Below are 24,367 nucleotides of genomic sequence, written 5' to 3'. Positions count from 1 at the left end.
CACCATGTGTGCAACACAGCCCCCTACTAATTACTAGTGTGTGTGTTCTAACTGCACAGATTGGTAAATGTGGAGGACAAATGTTGATTGTGGTGAAAAAATCACAATTGACAAAATATGGCACATTACATTACCACTGTACCATTTTTGCACCCATTTATGCATTAGCAATATGCAACAGAGAATTAAAATAAATACCCACAAACTGTCAGGGAAGAACTACAGAATGTTTATTCAGATGCTTTATCCAACCACTGTACGAAGAAGCATTTTTCAACAGGCAGATAATGTGTTTTGAGAAACTTCATCTTTTTGCTTTGTACATTGTGGCTTGTAACCTTGTGGCACCCTGTGGGGGTGTGTGATATTCCACAATGATTAAAAATGACAAATGAATATAAATTTGATTGCCCTCACTAAAAATCTATTTAACATTGTCACTAAACCAGTAAAAGCCAATGATTCCTCTTTTGTGCCAGTGGCCTCTAAAAGCTTACTGTCTCATCGATCTCCAGTTCACCTCCAGGTAGAACCACGCACTTGAAATACTGTTTGAAAAAAAACCAAACAAACATTTGAGGATGCTGAGTCCTGAGATGGAATTTTAGGATTGAGGATTGACTTAATCCTCTAAACAGGCAGGACAATTTGCCAGACAATGGGAAACAAGCGACCTCGGAAATCTTCAATGAACACCCAGGTCATTTTTGAACAGAGCTTTGGTGAGAAATATATGGACTTGTATGAGATCAGTCATGGGCGTCCTCAGATCCTCCTCCGCCTGTGTGTTTGGCTTAGACAGACGTTCGGGGGCGGATGAGAAATGGTGTTTGGTGTGTTCAGCGTGACACCTGCTCCTGTTGAGATGAGGGGCTCTGTTTTTTTTCTCTTTTCCTGTTTCCCACACTTTGCTCATTTTGCAAGTGGACATGGCTGAACATCAGGCTGTTAATCTGTACAAGGGTTTTGACGTGAAGGTGACTTGAGGGGGGGGGCGTTAGGGGGTGGGGGGGGGCATGATGAACAATGTTGACTTTTCACTCGGGTGTTTATAGTGCACAATTAGTCTGGTGCTATACTGGCGCTGCTCTGACTGAGCACACGTAGTTTGCCATGTTATGACTCCTGTTTGCACTGCTATGCCTCCTTTCTTATCACCTTGGATGTGTCATACTTTTCCCTGACACATGTGTTTTCATTTTATTTATTTTCTGGTCACAAACACTGGCCTATTAGCTGAGTATGCTATCCATGCACAATTAGGAACTCTCCCAACACAGCAGGGCATTGGATGAATCCAACTCTGACTGTTCGACTTGGCACCCACGCGAAGGTACCTGACAAATTGAGCAACATATAATCTGATACTTTCTATCACTGTGTTAGGAGCCAAGGCCAACCCATGATCCCTCCATTATCATCTTGGGTAATCAGATCTCTGCCATCTGCACAAGACTCTGAGAAATGGCCCAGTCTATCAGACCTAACTCCCCATTTCCTTCAGTATGACCACTTCCTGTAAATGTGCCCCATTTTAAGTGTGATGTACAACGATGCTCTTCAGTGAGACAGCTCAGGATAACACTGGTGTTTCTTTGTTTCTTCCAAAGACTTCACCATGTTTCTCATATATATGGAATGATACTGTATAATTACTTTCGACTCAAGCAGCATTAGTTTAGAATCTGGTGTGTTTCTATTAATTATTTGAGCAAATGTTAGCCCAACCTCACAACAGAGTACTGTGTGTGCAGGCAGTCTACACACAATAATAAGAATGGTAAGAACTGAAGACTAGCATGAGAGTTTCTCGGTAAGCAACTAAATATCTCCCTTGACATATTTTCTATTTCCTTTTTAAATACACATGAGGCTAGAAGTAACAAAATGAGATTTGAGAGTAAAGACAGAAAATGAATATTGAACGGAAGTGATGAATTTGTGGGTTTCTTAGAAGCCATGCTCAGTCGAACAGTTCCCGAGGGCATTTCATGCACTTCTTCACGTTGATAATTGAGTGTTCAAGAGGGGGCTGGAGAATCATTGTTAGAAGCCCTAAGCTCAGTAAAGCAAGAAAAGCACATTCGATTAGGATGTAATTCATCAGATTAAGTGAAAATCATATGATCAGGCATTGTCAGACAGAAAGTGTCACAAGGAAAAGCAATTAGACAAATCAACAGTGTGTTCAGAGCTTTGGCTACCAGCATAGACACACTGCCTGGGACAAATATTAATTTTGGGGCATCATGGCTATTTCACTGTGTAACAATATCATGATAAATTGCTGCTGTCCATTTATCGGGGCATTGTCTAGGATCAGAGTGACGTAGGGGCAGCTCAGGGTATGGAGACGCTTGATCGTGTCCATTCTGTAGGACATAGGGGGAGAGGTCCTTTCCGTTTGACTGCTGCCTGCTTTGCCTGGCCTGGCCTGTGCGGCTTGTTCTTTCCTGGGTCTCATTGAGCACTCATTATACTTTTCCATCTCCAGCCTAGTGACGACTAGCAGGTCGTTAGCCTGCTCGGGTCTCCGAGTCTTTGCTTTATCTCTGAAGAGCACCAGAGGTTATTTTTGTCAGACAGGATGTGTCTCATGGCAAAGCAATTATGAAAGGGGCAGAAGCAAATTAGAATTATATTAGAATTATATGATGAGTTTCCTTTAAAAAAGATATGGCATTTAATAAATGTAGGTTTTGCACAGTGTTGGACCTCGTTTCTGATGTCAGGATAACCATTTATCAATTTGTATCAAGTATGCAGGAGAATCACAGCCAAGATAGTTATCTTGTCTAGTTAAATGTTCATGCATTTTAATACGCATCAACTTCAGTTAATTTCCACATCCAAAACAGTGCAACTATGTCACAAAAGCAGACAGCTAGCACTAAATCAGTAACAATTAACTTTGTGGGCTAGTTTTTTTTTTCCCCCAGTCAGAGCGGGGAAACAGAGATTCAAATGAACCAATCCCTCTGTGCATCTCTAGACGTTTGCTCACCCAGAGCTTCATACAAACCCGTAATGTGCAGTATCTGCTGCTGCAGGTCTCTTGTTCATATGCCCTCTAGCTCTCCTCCTAGTTTTCAGACTCTCTAGGTCTTAAGAATACCAATTATCCCACCTTAAAATTGTGTGCAATGTGCAGTGCCTCGGGCAAGTAACGTCTCTCTCGGTGCATGTTAAGGCGTTTATACGGCTGTGCCCCAAATTACCAGATAGATAGGCCTCTGCCGTATTGAAGGAAAACTTTCAAACCTTGAGCTTCAAAGCACATGTGTTGTAAAGAGCAGTGTCTGGGTTTCATTGTGTAAGATAAACTATATGTTTGTCTAAAAGGGATATAGCTACATCTTACTTATATACTTACTTATGTATCCTGGATGAGGAGAGAGGTTATTATACTCTTAGCTGAGACCAAGTCTTCATCCATTGAAATCCAATTTCAATGTCACTTAGTCTTAAGAATTAAGGGCAAACTAACTGAACAGTAGGATCCTTTAGGACATGGAGTTGCCTCAGAAAATACTCCTGCATTCATTGCAGGAAGAGGGAGTCCATCCATAAATGACTTGAGCCATAAGAGACTCACATGTGTGAAGCAACCTTTGTTTGGTGATACAGATATTGCCCCCCGTGCGTAATGAGGTCATTCATCGTCCTCTGAAGCAGTGGCACAGGGCAGCTCAGGAACAAAAGGTGGCTGGCGGCGAACCTGACTCATAATGACCGGACCGCCAGCCGCGTCTGCCCTAATGGCGGCCTGTCATGGCTTGGGTGATTTCTGTAAGTCCATTTCACAGGTTTCTCTCCCCGAGCAGTTTGTCTGCATGATGAAGGGCAGTATAAAGCCCTGTTAGATCAGACATAGTTTCCAACCTACAAGGCATGATGGCAAAGAACGATAGCACCTTGTGATGTACAGTACGACATGATTTGTGACATTTATTACTATAATGCTAATTTTATTATAAAGGAGCCTCTTTGGAATCAAAAACATCTGAAGTGCTAAATGTCTATATGAATATTTTTTTTACAGAGAAAATAAAATATCTTTAGGACTTCCAGAGAAACAGGACTGATATTTCACCAAGTTTTAATGCTATGCAATTTAGGAACAAATTTTGAGGTTTCAGAATAGAAAAAAAAAGGTTCCTTGTGAGACAGCAGTTAAATCATTAAATTATTAGCAAATCAAATAAAAGTTAATATTCTGCTTAGCTTATCAGAAAACTTGCCAGCATTTGTAGACAAAGTTCTAGATAATGTTTAATATGACAAGCCGGAACAAGCAAGCTTGCTGTAAAACACCCATCTGTCCCAACAATATACACAATTCTGCAAATTGTTAGACATATGCTGCTATCGGATAAAGACTCAATTAAGTATAACAACTGATATTGCATTTGTCCAGAGGGGCAGACGTCTGCTGTGGAAGATGTCTGCTGGGGACAACCCTGTACACCGCACCTCAACTTCATTATGGGTGGATACTTAAAGTCCCACAGACTTGGTTCCAAACTCTCCTGGGCAGTTGGACAAAAGATCAGGATTTGCTGCAGGTGTTGTTTAATAATTCATGGATGTGTGTAACTCACTTCATATTCTAAGACATTTCCATAGGCCTGCCAAATCCATCAGCTTCTGTATTCGGCGAGACACAAGTTAAATCCATCCCCGGATTACGTTTAATTATCCTAATCTGAGCAGAAACATGGTCAAGTAATATATACATATACAACGTTTCCAGGATTAACAAGTTCCACATCAAATGTTGAGGAACCAGGACACTTTAATGGTATGTGGGCTACAGGAAACAGATCATAGATGGATGAGTCTGGATAACATAGAGCCAATAGAAATCCACCACAGCAGTAAATTCAGTGAAGTTCACAAGTTCATAAGAAGCAAATAAGATAAAGAATTGTCACATAACACCAGTGCTCAGTGGTTAAGATGTCTCTGAGGACAGGAACGAATCAGCACCACAGCAGCAGATGTCCATGACTGGACAGACCTACAACATGGAAAGTCCTGTCAGGGATTCTAGTCACCAAGCTGAATATACATGTTCATGAGCACTGCAGAGACGGGGATTGGTAACGATATCAGAGCCTCAAAGAACCACCCGCTGATAGTTTGAACTTCAGGAGTTCCACCAGGAAACAGACTAAGCATGGATGAAGTTTAACTCAGTTATACAACGAGCCCTTTCTAAAGTTAACGGTTTTCATCCAGAACTCAATGGAAGGCTGGAAGCCAATCAGAAGAAAATGGCCCTGGTGACCATAATACATACACCAATGGTATGCATGTCCACCACTGCTGTTCTGCAGAGATCTCTGTCAGACCAGACAAGACGAGAGGCGGAAATGCCATCAACCACCTCCTGTACATAGACGACATCGAACTGTATGCCATCTTGGACAGTGGCATTGACTAGGATCTTCAGGATGGACATTGAAATGTAATTCAGGATGGAGAAGTGTGGTCAGCCGATAATAAAAAGAGGAAAGGTGATCAGAACGGAGAATATTAAACTACTGCAAGTTCTGTTGCAAACCTGGAGATTGTCCACAAATACCTTCGGGATCCAAATGAGTAGTGGCTTGTACTGGAGACCCAATCAGACGCTGTGATAGCAGAGGCAGGAAACAGCAGCAGTAATATATGTGCAATCCCAACTGACAGATGCATTCAAAGGAACTTCAGAACGTTGCTTGCATAGCTGATACAGAATCTTTGCGTGACCTGTTAAAAATTATATATATATATATGTGTGTGTGTGTGTGTGTGTGTGTGTGTGTGTGTGTGTGTGTGTGTGTGTGTGAGATTTCTGCTGTGCAAGTATGTGGGAGTGCAGTTTTTGTTTCCATTAAAGACAATTATCCAGGCTTTTCTTAAAAATTGCCTGTGGTAACGTCAACACTCCTAAACACTTAAACGGTGCTTAAAAGGATACATGTGCTCATAGCTTCATTGTAGTTTTGAATTAGACTGTTTGCACTGGAGCTCAGAGATGTACGTAAAAAAAACATAAGCAACACAGAGCAAAATGGTCCAGCATATTAAGACATTTGATATCTGGTTCTGCTGTCTATCAGATATATTTGTTTTATGATTGCACTGTTTTCTGCACTCCAAATGTCATAAGTTGAAAATTAGATAGCCCCCAGCTAAAACTGTGGTAGAGCTGCAGTTATGATACAAAATGAGAATTCTGAACAGTACCTACCACGAGACCCGTAAATGTTTGTTAACTCATACACAGTCTGCTTTGAAACACCTTAAACACTGCACTCAGGATGCATCAAGAAAAGAGAGAAGAAATGTATTTCTTTTTTTCCTACCCAGAGTCATTCAAATAAAAGACAGGATCAAAAAGGTAAGTTTGATTAAAGCGCCACTTTGATGTGTTCATTTGCTACCCTTGGCCAGGCAGTCGCCTCTAGAGGTCCAGAAGACGACAGTGAGAGTGGTGAGGGACATGGCAGTCCCTTTGAAGCACACCTGTACCAGTTACATCCCCTACAACAGCGCAGTTATTGCCATTACGACATGATGTAGCGACAATTTCAGGACACTGGCACTGCAGAGCTTTAAAAGCGGTATCAAGGTGGTAAATGTAGTTATTTATGTACAGTTAGATAGATGTCACTAAGGCATTGGTACAATTCATGTTTCTCGCATTCTGCTGTAAACATCAGTGAAGGGTATTTAAGAAAATTGCCAGAAAGGGAGAAGGAGGAGGTGTGTGTAAGACCTCGTGCTCCAAGGCTGCTTGGAATGAGCATGCAAGGATGTGATCACTGTGGAATCTGCTTAAGGACTTCACCGATGCATCCACAGCCCATAAAAACGTCTGGGAGAGTATCACTCTTCCACGCCCCCGACCGCTCGGTAACACGCCGCGCATTAAGAGAGACCTGAGAGAGGGATGCTAAAAGCAGTGGTCCATTTGCTTCCTATATAGCCGCACAGGAAGCTCGCCTTGCTAGGTCAGGTCAGATTGGGAGAGGCAAATGAATGAGGCAGAGAGAGTAGGTAAACAGGTGGGATGAGCGCTCCCTTCGGTCGATGGCTGCTGTTGCCAGACGAACCTGAGATCCGATAAACGACTGGGTGGAACGTTTTCTTTAGTCATAGGCACAGGGCTACATGGCTTCTGAGCAAGCCAAATGTGAATAGCAGATTGCCTCTTTAATCAAACAACAAACAAACAAACAATAAACCTTGTCTGAGCTTATCTCTGTTGGACTCTAAGATAATCTTTTACATCAAGAATCACAGAATAATGGTTCTACCTAGAATTCTTAACTTTTTTTTTATTGTGCCATATCATTTGAGAGTAACAGCAGATTCCAGTAAGGGTGTTATATGCTCAGACAGTTAAGTTTTTTTTTCCTGTGGTGGTCCCTAACGACCTGCACCTGCAAACTCATGGCTATGTATCCAAGGCAGTTATGTCACAGCACAACTGATGCAGCTCACACTAGAGCTTTGGGGATCTTTAAATATTAACAGTGTTGTCATTGCTATGATGTTATGTCTCTTCAGAGGGCAATAAGAATTCATTCAAGAGGCAATTGGGTTTTTTTTTTTTTTTTTTAGTTTTTGGACAGTTGCTTTCTGAGCCCTATTCATGATCCAGAGCACCTCTATTAGTATATGCAGTGTACAGATACTACAAATAATGAGGGATTTGGCAAGATGTCTAATATATATTTCTTAAACATAATTAGGCTTTCCTAGTCCCAGAATAAACCCTAAGACTAAACATAATTTCCAATGGTGTTTTAGATTTGGCATGGCAATTTAATCCAAGATTACGTTTATTGCTTAGCTGGGAAATTGGGACTATGTGTTATCTAATCAGTGTGATGTATACGCACAATATGAATTATACATGCACATGTTCATCTAAATTATCAAAGCAGATAGTTATTATGCAATAGCATCTATTAGACCTCACCTACTCCACAATTAGTCTTTGTTTCATCTTCCCAGACAGACATACAGCGTTCTTTTCTTTCACTGAGAAAACATTAGCTTGTAAACTGATGTTGTGCTCTTTAAGACTTAAAATAAAACTTTTTTTCCATTCTCCTTGGAGACACATGTCAATGTGACAATAATAACAAAATGTGCTGTTAGGCTGATAATACACAAAGAATGAAACGTTACCTAAGGTATACTAAGGCCTGGGAATGTGAGGAGACAACCTTGATTCTCACTATAAACCAGATGTCTGCTAGAGCTGTAAGCTGTTGCCATGCCAGGACTTAGCTGCTGCTACGCGGTAAGATTAGAGTGTTAACAAAATGATGAGGACAGATCCAAGATTGATCATACACATTTACACACATATACACACACACACACACACACACACACACACACACACACACACACACACACACACACACATACACACGTATGCATGCACCTCCCCCCCCATACACACACACACACACACACACACACACATACTTCCTTATATCCCACATATAGTCTTTTCCTACTTTTACTGTATGGAGATAAATCCTTCACACGATGTTCTCTGCTCTGCTTCTCTCTCTCTCTCTCTCTCTCTCCCTCTCACTCTCACTCTCACTCCTTCTATCGCATGCTCTGCAGTGAGAAATCTTGGCTCTCCTCTCTGCTTCTGCTGCTAAAGAGCTCCTCCACTTCCTGCTTGACGCCAGCATCTTCCCTCCTGCCTCTGCCAATCTGCATTCGATTATCCCTCCACAGTAATCTTGCTCATCCTTCTACCTGGTGGTCCTCTGCTTCCCCCTTACTGTTCAGAATAATGACACAAGAACACGCAGAGATTTAGCCCTGATTATTTCCCCACAAGACGAGTCCTCATCATGGACTGACCTGCCAGTTCAAAAAGCAATACCCAAACCCAGAATAATCTGGGCGTCTAAGTGTAGCTCATGCTTATTCCCCCGGTCATTTTCTCTCTGGTAGCTGTTTATCTTCCCTGCCGTTTTGCCTCCCTGAGCCATGCGTTTGTCACATTGTGGCTCCAGCACGCGTTGGACAAGGGCTGTGTTTTGCATAAAAGCTTGGCATTAATCAGCCTCTGCTGGCAGAAAGATGGAGGAAGGAAGTCTGCCTTTCCAGTGGTACGCTCAAATCTTCCCTCACCCGCATGGTTATGACATGCATGTGTCCCTGCCATCTCTCTCCTGCTCTGTCTCTCTCTCCCGTTCTCCCTCTCTCTCTCCATCCTCTCTCCCTCTTCAATCTCTCTCTCCCCCCTCCCCCCTCTGCTGCAGTTGCTGTGACGAACAGCAGAATTGAATTTTATTAGTCACATCGGCCCTGTTTTGAGCATCGTGCAGCCTCCCTCTTGTTCTCTCCTCTCTCCCGCTCTCTCTCCTCTCTCTCTCCCTCTCCCTCAGCCTTGCGATCTTGAGCGCGCTCCACCTCCTCCACCCTCTCTCCGTTCCCTCCCTCCATCTCTCCATCTCTCGATGCGCCACGGCTCCTCCCTCCACCTTGCACAGTGGTGGCCCCTCCCTCTCCATCTTTCTTTCTCCACTCGCTCTCTCGCTCCGCTAGGTACGGTGTGTATTTCGAAGCCCGGAGAGCCGGTACACTCCTGTTTACATGGCTGTCTGTGTCTGGGGCAGGAGCTCACACGTTCTGGGGACTTCGCTTGGTCTTGTTCCGCCTTCTAAGCGTTTTCCAGACCATCGGCTCGCTTTCAGGAATTGGTTTTTTTCTCGTGAATTTCTTCAAAGGCCCCCTCAGTGGCTCTCTGGCCGCCCTGGCCTTATTCGGATCTAAACAGCACCCCTGCAGAATGGACCTTCCTAAATTAGACTTCTCTGCATGACGTTTCTGGTAAAGGACAATTTATGTTTAATACTGGGAAAATGTATGTTAAGTTAGAGAATGTAAGTTGTGTTTCGTGAGACGTGTGGGATAGAAGAGGCTGATGAGTGTCTGGAATTTTTAGGGAGAAATGTGCTTGTTGTGTTTGTTTGTGTGTGTGTGTGTGTGTGTGTGTGTGTGTGTGTATGAGAGAGAGAGAGAGAGAGAGAGAGAGAGAGAGAGAGAGATGAGACAGAAAGGCATAGAGAAAAGTATATTCCAGACAGTAAGATACAGACTAATGGTGACTAATTTGACATTACATTTAGGATTTGAGATCTCCATGGACTATATTGTCATGCAGGAGATCATTGTATTCACATGAACATATACGCAAGCCATTTTCAGCTTGTTCTTTGCTCTTGGTCTTTCTAAATGAGTGTCTGTTCATTGGATCAGAATGAAGGATATTAATTTCAGCATACACAGAGTGTGGAAGCAAATATCATCTCAGTGATTCCCCATGAGTCTTAATTCCTGAACTATTTACAGTCTTCATAATGGAATCTGTAGTATTATATTCAGACTCTCTCTGTCTGTCTCTGTTTCACTCTCTCCCCTGCTCTGTTTCTCTCTCTGCATCTCTCTATTTCTCCTTCCCTCTCACTCACTATCTTTCTCTCTCTCTCACTCTCTCCCTCTCTCTCTCTCTCTAAGTGACTGGTTCAAACAATGCCAGATCCTTGGATGGTGAGATGGTGTTCTACAGCCAACAATGCACTTTACTTCTGGATCTTGGCTGAGAATGAATTAACTGAGCGATTCTGGGGGCATCATTAATGATGTATGCTTGCTCTTTGAGTGCTGGCTACTTCAGAGCAGCCACATTTCACTACCTGCACTTTTTTGGCACTTGCCACGGAAATCGATGCTTCATCACCTTGACTGTATTTAAAAAAATTGTGCACCAGACCAGTGAGTGTACGTAGACCGGCTGGCCTGACTTCGCCTAATGAACACGGACTCCTTAGCCAGAGCATCGTGACAATTGATTAGACTGAATGAGTGTAAGCAGTGAAGTGTAAGCAGTGTTCACGTTATTCAATCAGACCGAGCTGAAGCTCTATCTGCCATTCTCTCAACTGACTGGCATTTATCACCACATAATGTATGCAAATATGCATTTAAATACGTATTGAGGAGGAACGCTGAGGAGGAAGCGACTGCATGGCAACAGAGTCTCCGCCACATCCAGGAAAATAAATAAATAAATAAAAAATACAGCAGACAAACCAAAGGGATTTACGCTGGACTCAACAGGGACACAATTAAGACCTGAATCAATAGGATGAAATATGTTTTCAATAAGCCGGTGATTATGTTAACAGCAATTCACCCACTAAGCAAATTCTCTGCTGGTGGTAATGGCTATTATGATAATGCTGTAGTCTGATAAGGAACATGAGATGAGGAGAGATAAGGCAGTGGGACAGGCCTGCTACATGCTCTCTCCTACACACTGATCAGCCGTGTGTTCCACCGTAAACGTCTCGGCGCTTTATGTTAAACGATCTAACAAATGGGGGCAAATATCCCCAAATGATTATAATTCAGATCCTCACCAATCACACCTCCCCCATCTACACCCTACACCCCCCCCCCCCCCCACCCAAACTCTGCCCCTCCCCCACCACTCCACGCCCCTCCGCTTCCACATTTGTAGGGGCTCGGTTAGAGGGGGCGAGGGGAACGACTGGGGGGCCAGACTGGGTTGCTTTTGTCCTCCTGGCTGTGGAGTGATGCTGAGGATCCATCAGCGTAAAGGCTCATTTCTGTCGCACACGATGAGGGACCATTAAAATGGCCCAAGCGTAGCCGTCACGCCGACTGGGGGGGACAGAGAGACAGGCAGTAGAGACAGGCAGCCGAGTGGCATGTCCAGCTCTCACACAAACGTGCTCAGAAGGTCACAGATTCTCTACTCTACAGAAGACCCCTCCCCTTAGAATTTCATCAAAACAGCTTTATGTATAAAAAAAAGAATGAGAGGCACAGGGGGGCCTCTAGTCTCTGTCACTTACCCCTGCCTGGTTCTTTTAAGGTGCTGGGCTGGTGAAATCTGTACGTGGAATACCATCTGCATTTTCACGGTTCAGCTGTATTTATCATAGGACAGTCAACCCAGGATCTGACCTGATTATATCACCCTCTCTTTCCACTAATGGCAGTATTTTTTCCTCAGTGAAAAAGGAGAGGAAGGGATCATTGATCGTATAGGCTGCACATAATAAAATTATTAGGCTTAGAGGGAGAGTTGGTGAGAAGAACAATGCTGGCATAGTTCAGGAAGCCCGAATGCGATCATCTCTTGGCTAATTTCAGGAGATAAGTTCATTTCTAATGGAACTATTGATAAAGAACTCCGAGCAGCTTGGCAAGAGATTGCTTTTGGGATTACGTTCACCCTACATTCCCTCCCCATTTCTCCTCTCCTTCTTTTCAATTAAACCCAAAACAAAGAGCCCTGTGTGTAAAGGAGGAAAGGAGGTTGGAGTAATTACCGGCTTAGGCCTGCTACTAGTGGTGAATTTCAAGCATATCTCAGGAGCTTTAATGAGGAACGAGGACCATTGCATGAAAAGATTATCAACCATTGTCAGGTGGCGAAGGGGGACGGACTGGTGCGGAACTGGTTCCAATTCGATTTTGTACTATGACAGGAAATTTGACAAGCTGCAGCAGCCAGTAATAATTCAGCAGGTCCCTGGACTGGCCTGCCTAATAACATTCACAATGCTGCAATAGTGAACCATATGTTTGATCGCTCTGACACGGAATAGATGTTTCTCAATGACAAAGCGAAATTCCACACCAGCTATTTTTTGAATAGTTTTATGATTTATAGCTGACAAAAGCACATTTTAATCATATTTCATCTGACATGGTGCTAGATAGGCATTGGTTAAAGCACAGTAGAAGATATATAAATAAAACTAATTTCTCAGCCATATTTAATGCTGGGAGCTGCTTGTTGCTTGCTGTAATTTATGATGGCGGAACATGTATGAGTGTTGAGAGAAGTGGTAAATAATCTGCCCAAAGTTCTTTCGGTTGAATTGAATAGTTTGATTTATTTTATTCTTATGTTATTTCTTCATCACATTTCATATTAGTCTTCCTCTCTGTGACCTCAGGCATATCTCTGCTCCAAGCCCAACCTTAAGCTTTGATCTAAATATTACGGTAGTCAAAAAACAAGATCAAAAGGGTGCAGGGATTGGAAGTCAAATGGAAGAACACTGCTGGAAGAAAATATCTTGAATAATGCATCTGTACTATCAGGACCTGGGTTGATTCGGTATACAAAATTGTAATTGCGAGCTAGGGGGAAGATGAATGCTTAGGGCAGGGGAACTGATTATTGATCCAGGCCAAGTCTTCTGTGATGAACGGCTGTTGTAAATACACATAACGACACCGTCTTATGTTGCAACGGGTGGCAGTCTCTGGATTCTTAACAAGGGCAACTTATCACTTCATTATGGAATGTCTCTTGCCCCCTTCGCATTCAGCATATATGACATTTGTGCAGGACGTTTTATTTTTTCAGGTATGAATTCTGATGGCACATGGCCCAGTGCTGCATGCACTATTATTTGCAAATGAACCCTGTAAAACTGGCCAGAACTGAACTGCTGTAAAATTCAGAAATGGTGCCTGAGGTCACCAGTGCCATCACTTGGCTTGTGATGTAAGTCATAAAGCACCTCAGACTCAGTTAAGCAGGTACTCCAAATATTAATGCATTATGAAGATATAAAAATTGATTACTGAATGCACTTCCTATTAGGGCTCTGTGGTGTGTTCTGAGAGAGAGAAAGATGTAGAGAGAAAAGAGAGAAAAGAGAGAGAAAAGAGAGAGAGAGAGAGAGAGAGAGAGAGAGAGAGAGAGAGAGAGAGAGAGAGAGAGAGAGAGAAAGATGTCATGAATAAGTTCAATTGACAGACAAATAAGATATGCTTCCTTTTGGATAAATAGAGGCTATTACTCTACTCAAAATATAGTCTACATTCCCTGTACTTTTAACGTGCAGTAGATTTCTATAAGAGTCCCAGAACATTATGACCATCCATAGACTAAAGAAAAGTGCTGAGTCATGTTTTTATCAAACAGTGATTAATCATTATCTGACCACAAGAGTGTGCGATGTAATATAAACCTAAGCCTAAATTCAACTTGACTCCCTTCAAATTGAACAGGGGAAATTACAATGATTCAATTTCTGTGCTGCTTTAAATAGCTAATACTTCAGATGTAAGGGTAACATTGTGAAAATTTGTTTAACTTGCTGTGCGTTAAAACTTTTAATCTTTTCTCTACTGATCAAGCCACTTAATTTCAACGATTATATGTTTTAGGTTAGGTTATAATGTTTATTTATGTGTTAGGGTTATTCAAAAATGCACTGAAGTGCTATGTGGGTCATTTAAAAAGCATTTGTGTATTATAATACAGGGTTTAAAACATGCATTTAAATCAATCCATGTTTGTAACCATTAATAATTCATTTAAACATCTTTTTTGGGCACTGCAATAAAGCTTATTTACATGTATAATCATTTGGTCGGCAGGCCTAATAGTTGTATTGTGAACTGTATGTTAAACAACAGCAGGCTACTGAGTTCCTGGGGTCACATTGACCTCAATTAGTAATTACTTGGCTATGTGAGCTATGTTGGTTTGCTGAGAATTGACTCAACGTTAGCAAGAACGTCACTATTTTAGTCTAAACTAAACACTTTGACCGACAGGCATGTTCTTAAAACTGATCCAGAAGACACATACAGTAATTGGATGCTGGCAGCCCGAACATCCATTTCGTGTTTGGGTTATATGATGTTACATGATGTCAAATTTCTTTTTCTTGCAAGTGGGTCGCTTGTTTGTCTCGCCTGGACCATCGGTCCCTCACAGGCAAGGTCGGAGACAGCAAAAACATAGTGAATAGGGAAACCGAGAAGGCTAAAGAACTGGTCCACACTCCACACTCATATTTGTTCCCCTTTCCCAAGGTTATCGCCAGGAAGAAATGAGGAACAGAGAGGCAGAGAACGAGGATAAACAGAACTTCGGTTTAAATTACGGTGGTACACCAGAGGTAGAGGCAGGATATCACCAGACTGTGGTCGCTGAATATATGAGCACAGGAACATAAAAAGATAAAAATCGACTTAGCCAATACGTGTTTTTGCTGCTGCTGAAACAATGAAGGAGAGTGTTTGGATTTATTTGCTCAATTTATCAAGATTAAATAAAATGAAGTGAAAAATATGATATTGATGACAAAGTTAAATGCTCACAGCTGAAAGGCTGTGCAACTTTAAGTCATTACTCACTGCCAATGTTAAGTTGTGGAGTCACTGCCGTAAATGGATAAATAAAGCGGTTTCCCACTACTGGAGGTGGAATTGATTTCTCTCTCTGAGATGACTGATGCCCCTGGATGTGACAGAGAAAGAAGAAGAGGATAAATCTCCAACCCTCCATGCTTATGAACTTCCTGAGCATTGCAAAGATGCAATAATCTTAAAAAGATCTGTTTCCCCACCAACCACGCAAAGGCTCCTCAGTAGACAGGCAGCCTGAGTTAAGAAAAATATCTTATCTCTCTCTTTCTCTCTCTCTCTGTCTATCTGTCTATCTAACTATCTCTTCCTCTCTCTCCTTTTATCCCACTTCTCTCACATTCAGTGGATAATTCAAGCGTGACGTTTCAATGGCACACACACATTGACATGAAGCTTATGACCACCAGTCAACTTCAGATTGACCTTGACAGGTCAACAGGCCGCTTCCCGTGCGCGGCTGTGCCACGTCAGGTGCGTGAAAGCCCACTTCTGTCGTCCCCCTTCTGTGTGGACGACACGTGGACGACTCCTTGAGTTATGGAAGGTCTTGCGTTACAGAAATGTGGGTCGTTCCATGTGAGAGTGGAGAAGGCTGGAGACCTTCTCTCCAAGGGACGCTATGTTAAAATAAACCTGCGACGCCCTCTTAGTTTCCTTGCCTCCGGCGAGCACGCAAGGCTCGAATGGGTATGACCTCATAGAGTGGAGGGAGGTGCAGTAGAGGAGAAAAGATGCTCCTACCCTGCAGTTCTGAGCACAGTCACCAAGCCATGTCAGAGCGGCGCAAAAAAGGAGCTGAGAAGCTTCCAGGAACCAGCGGTCATGCTTCACACCAACATGCTGCTTGACATGTGAAATGTGGAGACTGCAGACCGTAGGATAGACCTATTTATTTATTTATTTTGAACTTTTATTTTGAAACATTGTAAGACCACGAGAAATGCAACAGGATGTAAAGCTTCATTTAGTATTCATGAAATCTCTCCACAGGAATCTGTACTACAAAACTTGAAAATGTTACTTCTAACATTGACCATTAAACAGTGGAGTCTGCTTAAGGGATGCTCATAAATGTTTTAAGCCCATAGCTAAGAGCTGGCTTAACAGTGCTGTTTGTACATGTCCTGGTCTGAGGTTGCTGGTAAAAAAATGACATTATGCTTTTCAGTGAGCGTATTATAGGGATGGTGCAAATGTAAACAGTCCTTTTAGCAAATCCACTGTTGAGTAAAGTAATATTATCACATGATGTGCATGGAATCATAGTAACGTAATAGAAAGACTAGAAAGCATGAAAAAAAATTATCTTAAGTACTGAGCAGCTTTTCCTAGGCGTGTAATCATTTACACTAGTGCCAGTGAGGTTTGTTGCTTTTTTGCACACTTATGGGACTCGTAGGAACAGGATGGCATAATTTCTTCTGTTTGCGCACATACAGGGACAAAATGTGCCCTGAGTCAGGTCAGCGTTATCAGTACCTTTTAATACAAAGGACTTCCCTTCAATTGGGAAGTGGTTGGACCAGAGGACTCCATAAACCCAAAATGAGAACTGCAGATATTCTTGAATAGTGGGTGTTACTGGCCATAGTGGGAATTACTCACTGTTGAATGAGCCCACTATATTGAGTATTACTAAGTCATTAAAATATTCTGGCAGTTAAACAGAGCTAAGCAGTTTTTACTCCTCTTCATACATAATTACTAGTCACCTGACAGACTTTGATTTTGTTCTAAGCAATAATTAAAATTTTAATTGAATAATAAATTCACCACTTTGATTAAAAGTATTCCAATTGCCATTGTTTGACCACCGAGGCCAATGAGCATTGCAGCATTTGCGTTTCCCAACATCTGGACTGCCTCATTGAAACAAATCACATAGATTAATTACAAAGCTTACTGCATGAAGTTGTGTGTGTGCGTGCATGTTTGTCTGTGTGTGTGTGTGTGTGTGTGTGTGTGTGTGTGTGTGTGTATGTGTGTGTGTCCATGGGTGTTTGTGTCCCCATGTGCGTATGTGTGTATGTGTGAGAGAGAATATATATGTTGCATCTATGTGCGTAGCATTTGTACTTTAAAAAAAAGACATTTTAGCCAGTGTTTTTACTTCTTAGTTTGCCTCTTGGCAACTTGTAAATTAGGAGCAAAAAAATAGCAGCACAAATGAGCTTTTTTATCAGGCGTAAAACAGGTACCCGTTTCAGCCGAAGAGCAGAACTCTCTCGTCCAGCAGGGACGCCGGGAAACCATAACAGTAAACCAAACAGGCAATGTAGATTTCAGATGTGTTGGTTTCTTTTAATTAGGGAATTTGTGACACACTGAAGAGGCATTACCGACTTTAATTGTGTAGTGATTTTCAATCGTGAATTAATTTAAAAGAAGATTTCCAACAGAGGAGGTGAAAGCTCATGATTTCTTTAGCCTTGGAGATGTGTTTTAAATTAAAGTCATACAGAGGGTATTCAGGAAGCAATTAATCACATTTTAACAGGTCAACCCTCTGGTACCGTGGTCCAGAGCTATTCTTTGGTGTAATTAATATATATTTTTATGTATATAGTTTTATGTTCTATTTTTAATGCTATAGTATTACAGCATGCTGCTTCATGTTGACAGCAATGTGTTAGACCTCAGTGGGTTTAATCAAAAACCCCTGCTGTTCCTGTGCCCCTTAGGAGTGTAGCGTAGGATAGAACACGATAAGCCAGTTTAGATGAGCTGGAAATATAGTATGATTACCACTCCATCTTTATGGTGGATCTGGTTACAACATGACCTTCACCTTCTCAGCTATTTTAGTCGTTTAATCGATGCTGTAATTCTCGCACACCACCACGACCACTCCACGGCTCATCATGGGGGGGGGGGGGGGGGGGTTGGTGCGTGCAGATCACGCTCAGCAGATATATAACCGTCAGGATTGACTGCCGCTGGCATCTCGAGCCGACCGAGGAGCACCGACGCATCGTAGATGTTGTGAAATCTCTTCGCTCAGTTTTGACACTGCAGCCGGAGCCCTTGGATCTTCTCAGTGCCAACACACCCGAAAAACCTGCACGAGGTCGGAGCCGTTGTCAGCATCTCGGCAGCCTCACCGCGCCAGACAGATGGCCGCATGCAGGCCTCTTCTCTTTCTCTTTTTCCCACAGCACTCTCAGCTGGTGGGAAAAGACGGCCGCCGGCTCTGGGCCTTTATTGCGATGTGTGATGGGTCCCTCTCTCAGGTTTCGATGAAAATAGATAATGAATAAATGAAGTAATACATCTCCAAAAGTCATGATAATGGCAATATGAAGCGTGTGCTCCTGGAGTTTGGCATTTCTGTATCTACTCAGTAAGTTCAATATTTTGTGAAAGGTTATGATTTGGTTATATTTTGTAGATACTTATAATAATCAAAATGTTGGCTTGCAGTTTTTTGCTAGGTTTACTTATTTTCCAGAAATAAATTAAGCCTAAGTCTTGCCAAAATTATAGACTATATTGCCAATGGTGACAATGATGAAGCAATAGAACATATTTTTAGTCCATGTTTAGTACGTAATTTGGCCCCATGAATTTGTATGTGCTTGATTAACTACACATAAATATGTGTTATCCTAACAGACACATGTAGGGCAAGACAGCTGAGCCATGGCAATGTTAATACCTTGTCAAAGAAAATCCAACTAATAAAGGAAAACAAGACGCTGTAAACTTATAAACTACAAAAGAAAAAGTGAAAAACTGGATTAATGTGATCAAATGTTCAGTGCCATGGGGTGCTGACATGAGTCTTGAGTGTTCACATGGTGGAAATTGAGTGTGAACATCTAAACGGTCAGAGTAGCACAAATCTCATTAGACGTAAAACTATAAGCTTTAGATGTGCATCTCTGTTTATGTAAATATTTCACCAAGCCCTGCAACAGCACCGAAGCAAGGTTTTTTATTTTATTACAACATAGAGCTTTAAGAGGTAAAAATGGGATTCTGTGATCGATTTTAGAAAGTAGAGCTTGAAGGCTTTTGCAAGTTAAAACCCCCGTGAGTCGATGTGAGCCAGGTTTAAGAGCTGTTCTGTGTCTCAGTGTCAGACTTGGTTCATACTGTATCACCCTCCTCTGCTACTGTGTTTACTAGTTTGCTTTCAAGGTTGTGCAAGCACATACTGGAAATGTGAAATAACATTTGGAGGTAAAAACACTGATGAGACCAGTGTAGACAATGAAACACACAAGTTTTATTTACAGGCTTAGACAAAACGGCATAGAGTAAGATTGATTATTTGGCTGGTTTAATATAATGTTTATATACAGTATGTTAGTATCAGTAGAAATAAGTGTGAATTTTATACAAACTTTTGACAGAAAGTCCACAAGGTGCACCAATACCAAATGAAAAAAAATAATAAAAAAATACAATCCTCTTTTCAACATGAACATAATATTTTGTTTTGGCTATTGATATTGAATAATAGCTTAAATTAACACTGCAATTGTAAGAGCATAAAATTAATTACCAATATTATTTAATTCTTGCCACTACGTATATTAAATTTTTATATTTTATTCATTTTTAAATGTAATATTTATATAATATATTTTTCTGTTTTCCGCATGTCATTAATCGAGTGTTATTGGTATGCCTTTATGGAGCACAGTCTGTGCAAGTACAGTATAACATCATTGTGGCCATCAGCAGTTTAATCTGAGTTTTACTTGGCTTCCTGCTTTTGCTTTTCTGCTGTCTGTTTGTTAGATTCTTACATTAAAGCTTGAATTGAAGTGTATGTCTGGAGGCCCCGGTCCTTCAGTGAGTGTGACAAAGTACCTCTGGCTTGTGTCTCAGCAGGTAACTAGCAGGATGGTGTCCGGCGAGGCGAGTGGGCACAGCTACCTGGTGGCGTGCTGGCAGCCCATTCTTATCCTGATGCTGGGCACGGTACTGTCTGGCTCAGCCACGGGGTGCCCGTCCCGCTGTGAATGCAGTGGCCAGGACCGCTCCGTCCAGTGCCACCGCAGGAAGCTGAGTGCCCTCCCCGAGGGAATCCCCATTGAGACACGCCTCTTGGACCTAAGCAAGAACCGCCTGAAAGCCATCAACCCTGAAGAGTTCCTCAACTACCCACATCTGGAGGAGCTGCAGCTCAACGAGAACATCATCTCGGTCATCGAGCCCGGGGCCTTCGGCAACCTCCTCAGCTTACGGACGTTGGGATTGCGCAATAACAAGCTGAAGCTTATACAGCTGGGTGTGTTCACCGGGTTGTCTAACCTCACCAAACTGGACATCAGTGAGAATAAAATAGTCATCCTGTTGGACTACATGTTTCAGGATCTTTATAATCTAAAGGAGCTGGAGGTGGGGGATAATGACCTGGTCTTCATCTCAAACAGAGCTTTTCATGGCCTCTCCAGTCTAGAGCAACTCACAATGGAGAGGTGCAACCTGACCTCTGTGCCCACAGAGGCCTTCAGCCATCTCCATAACTTGCTTGCGCTCAAGATGCACAATTTCAATGTCAACATTATTAAAGACTTTTCCTTCAGGAGACTCTACCGTCTGAAAGTCTTAGAGATAGCAATTTGGCCATTTCTAGAAATCCTGACTGACAAGTCCCTCCACGGCCTCAACATTACCACCTTGAGTATCACGAATTGCAACCTTACTGCCATTCCGTATATTGCCATCCAGCACCTTGTGTATCTTCGGTCTCTCAACCTTTCTTTCAATCCCATAGAGGTCGTGGAAGGGAACAAAATGCACAATTTAATGAGGCTCCAGGTATTTGACTTAGTAGGGGGCCGATTGGTCACTATTGAGCCTTACTCTTTCAGAGGACTAAACTACCTTAAGGTTCTCAATGTATCCAGCAATAGCCTGAGCACTTTAGAAGAGTCTGCCTTTCACTCTGTGGGTAACCTAGAGACTCTGGCCCTTTATGACAACCCCTTGGCATGTGACTGCCGTTTGCTATGGGTCTTTCGGCGGCGTTGGCGGCTCAATTTCAACAAAAAGCAGCCATCTTGTGCCACACCAGAGTTTGTGCAGGGAAAAGAATTTAAAGACTTCCCAGATACTCTCTCTGCTAACTACTTCACTTGCCAGAAATCTAAGATCCGGGACCACAAACCCCTTCAGAGGATTGTGGATGAAGGGACAACAGTTCGTTTTGCGTGCCAAGCAGATGGGGACCCGGTCCCTGTGATTATGTGGCAGTCTCCAAGGAAGCAATTCATCACCACTAAAACGGTGGGACGTTTGTCAGTGTCAGTGGATGGTACCCTGGAAGTGAGGTATGCCCAAATACAAGACAATGGCACATATGCATGTATAGCTACCAATGCAGGGGGTAATGACACCAAACTTGCTCATTTACATGTTCATAGTTATTCCCCCAACTGGCCCCATCAGCCTAATAAGACATTTGCCTTCATCTCAAACCAGCCCAACGAAGGCAGTGCCAACGGGACTGGTAAATCAGGCCCATTTCCATTTGATATGAAGACTCTGATCATTGCTACTACTATGGGGTTTATCTCTTTCCTCGGAGTGGTGCTGTTCTGTCTTGTACTCCTCTTCCTCTGGAGTCGAGGGAAAGGTAATCCCAAGCCAAACATTGAGATTGAGTATGTGCCACGTAAAATAGAGGGAGAAACAAGTTCGACGGGGGACTCCCATAAGATTCGAATGAAAATGATGTAAAAGCCTCATCTTCACTGTAAGGGAGTCATGGTGAACTGGTGAAGGGAGCTGATGTGTGAAATCTTTGGCAACAGACTTCCTTTCAGGAGTGAGGAAGAAATTGTGTTTGTTTCCCACATGGAACTGGTGGAAGAAACAATGTCTAAAATAAAGCCTTTTCCAAATATTCTTTGCCAATCACTACTCGGCATTGCCCGGCTGGGATTGTTATTTCAAATGGAAGTCAAAAGGAATTTCAAGGGTTCACAGTTTCTGTTTTTTGCTTTGGTTACCGTGAAGGAGTCTGTCCAACTTTGATAATTTAAGAGCCAGAAAGTAGAAGGCCAGTTTTACCCATAATTGTCCTTGTCTTTTTACCTTTTGTCATTTTTTAAATGTACATAATTATTTCTGTGTACATAGGGCAATACAGTTGTTAAAAGCAAGGGTTCAGAAATCTTGTTCATGGGTTGTTGAGCATAATGGAGTTTTTGTGATGTGCTTACATTGGTCAGATACATGTAAACTGTATACCTGTCTGATAAAATTGCTGTAAATGACCATTGCCAACTCTTTATAAGAGATAGTCATTTTTTGTTTAAAATTAACTAATGATTATGCTTGACAATCATCCATATTCTAAAGTCAAGTGTCAGTCCTTAAATATGGCAAGTTTAAGTGGGTGGGATAAGTTTTGATGCCAGATATAAACCTATCTATATACCAAATGTAGCTTTGAAGCTAAAGCCATTTGGTATTTCTGAATGTGTGGTGAAGCCATTGATTATGTCTTGGCATTCAAAATGAAATATTTCTGATAGAAGTCTCACATGAAGTTTCAGTAGGTTTCATCTGCTGATAAAAAAAGTTTACATTTTTATTACTTTCTCTAATTCATCATATGGTATCATGATTAATTAACAATATTTTAATCCATCCTTAACATGCATAAGGCAGGGATTTCTCTGAAGGAAAATGTGTTCATAACCCCTTACATCAGTATTACCTCTGGAATAACGGCAGACTGTAAAACAATAAAATGATACTTTTTTTATTCATTGTTCATTTCTTTCACCATACTTTCTAACTCAAACCTACAAAAGTGTTTGAGATCATAGAAAGATTATGGGAAAGCTGTTAAAATCCTCATGATCCGATACAGTACTGTTGTCATTCAACATTTACCAGAAAGGGCTTGTCTGTTCAAATGCTCATTATGATTTCAGTGCATTAAACCCATTGTAATGCTAATCATTATGAATATGAAATGTGAAATCAATCTCAGGTTACATTTCATAGTTTAGACTCTGTAAGTCAGACTCTGTGGAAAAGGATTAACATAAATACATAACTTAAGGTTCCAAGGGAGGAAATCACAAAATCAAGGTATACGCTGAAGTGCAAGGTGAATGAAAGCAAAGTGAAGTGATGGTGATGATGTGTATAGTGTTTATATATATATATATATATATATATATATATATATATATATATATATATATATATATATATATATATAATCTCAGGCTTTATATATATATATAATCTCAGGCTGTCATGCTGTGACATTAATCAGTTTGAGTAAGAGGTGGTGTGATTTGTAGGTGAGAACAGACACCTCCCTCCTAAGTTTTTTTTATGCTGCTGACATAACAGGGCACTTGTGACCTAAACACGTGACCTAACTGAGATGAGTTATGATACCAATGTTTGAATCATTAAAACTACATAAGTAACGACAGAGAGGAGTTAGCGGAACACTGAAGATGTGATTTAGACTATGCAATATAACCAGTGTTGCTAATAAACCTAGAATATGGTAAATTATGCTGAATATGAAAATGTCAAGTGTCAACGTAGCTTTAATTAAAATACTTAAGTGAAACAGTGCTTTGCCTGAAGCAAGTTGTGCCTGCCAGTCTGGCAATGGTAGCACAAATAATTAATGAATAAGAGATTTAATGAAATTCAAAATTTGATCAGTGTTTACTCTGCATGTTTTCATGTTTTTAAATGTTGATACATAAATGAACGCTCGACTAATGTTAACTTATGAGATAGTTTGTCACAAGGCTAGGGCCTCCCTCAGATACATTTTGGTCCGACTTGGTGTACAAAAACAAACAAACAAACAAACAGCAAAAACTACCCTTATTTGCTCTTTCTATGGCACATTCATCTTATTTATCCACACATGGTACCCCCTCATAAATTATTAACACCATCGTAGGACTATTAGCATTGCTTGCATGTACAATCAATCCTCAGTGTTGTGAAGCATGAGACGCCATGGGTTGAATGAATCCAATATTGTGGATGAAACTACAGTAGACAACAACAATGGCATCGTAGCGCAGGACACACTGACAGCCGGTCGTGTCTCGCAGGAACACAATTGGCGTAGCTGCTCAACGAGAGGCAGAGGTAGCAACGAGGCTGCGTGTGTTGCCTAAGA

At 41.7% G+C, this 24,367-nt stretch overlaps 1 protein-coding gene across 2 annotated transcripts; it reads left to right on the top strand.

The window, feature by feature from the left end:
- Nucleotides 1-9,355: 9,355 nt before the first annotated feature.
- On the top strand, nucleotides 9,356-22,966 carry lingo1b (leucine rich repeat and Ig domain containing 1b). 2 transcript variants are annotated; one of them, XM_076997961.1, is made up of 2 exons: nucleotides 9,356-9,861; nucleotides 20,080-22,966. In XM_076997961.1, exons 1-2 carry the CDS (start codon nucleotides 9,850-9,852, stop codon nucleotides 21,931-21,933), a joined length of 1,866 nt encoding a protein of 621 aa, XP_076854076.1. In that variant the 5' UTR covers nucleotides 9,356-9,849; the 3' UTR covers nucleotides 21,934-22,966. The 2 variants fall into 2 exon arrangements, with proteins under 2 accessions (XP_076854076.1, XP_076854069.1); XM_076997954.1 differs by having other exon boundaries at nucleotides 20,077-22,966.
- The last annotated feature ends 1,401 nt before the right edge of the window (nucleotides 22,967-24,367 follow it).

The sequence above is a fragment of the Brachyhypopomus gauderio genome, chromosome 1 (assembly GCF_052324685.1).
Source record: "Brachyhypopomus gauderio isolate BG-103 chromosome 1, BGAUD_0.2, whole genome shotgun sequence".
Lineage (NCBI taxonomy): Eukaryota > Metazoa > Chordata > Actinopteri > Gymnotiformes > Hypopomidae > Brachyhypopomus > Brachyhypopomus gauderio.
Note: the sequence above shows the minus strand (reverse complement) of the source record. Positions and strands in the feature narration are given on the sequence as shown.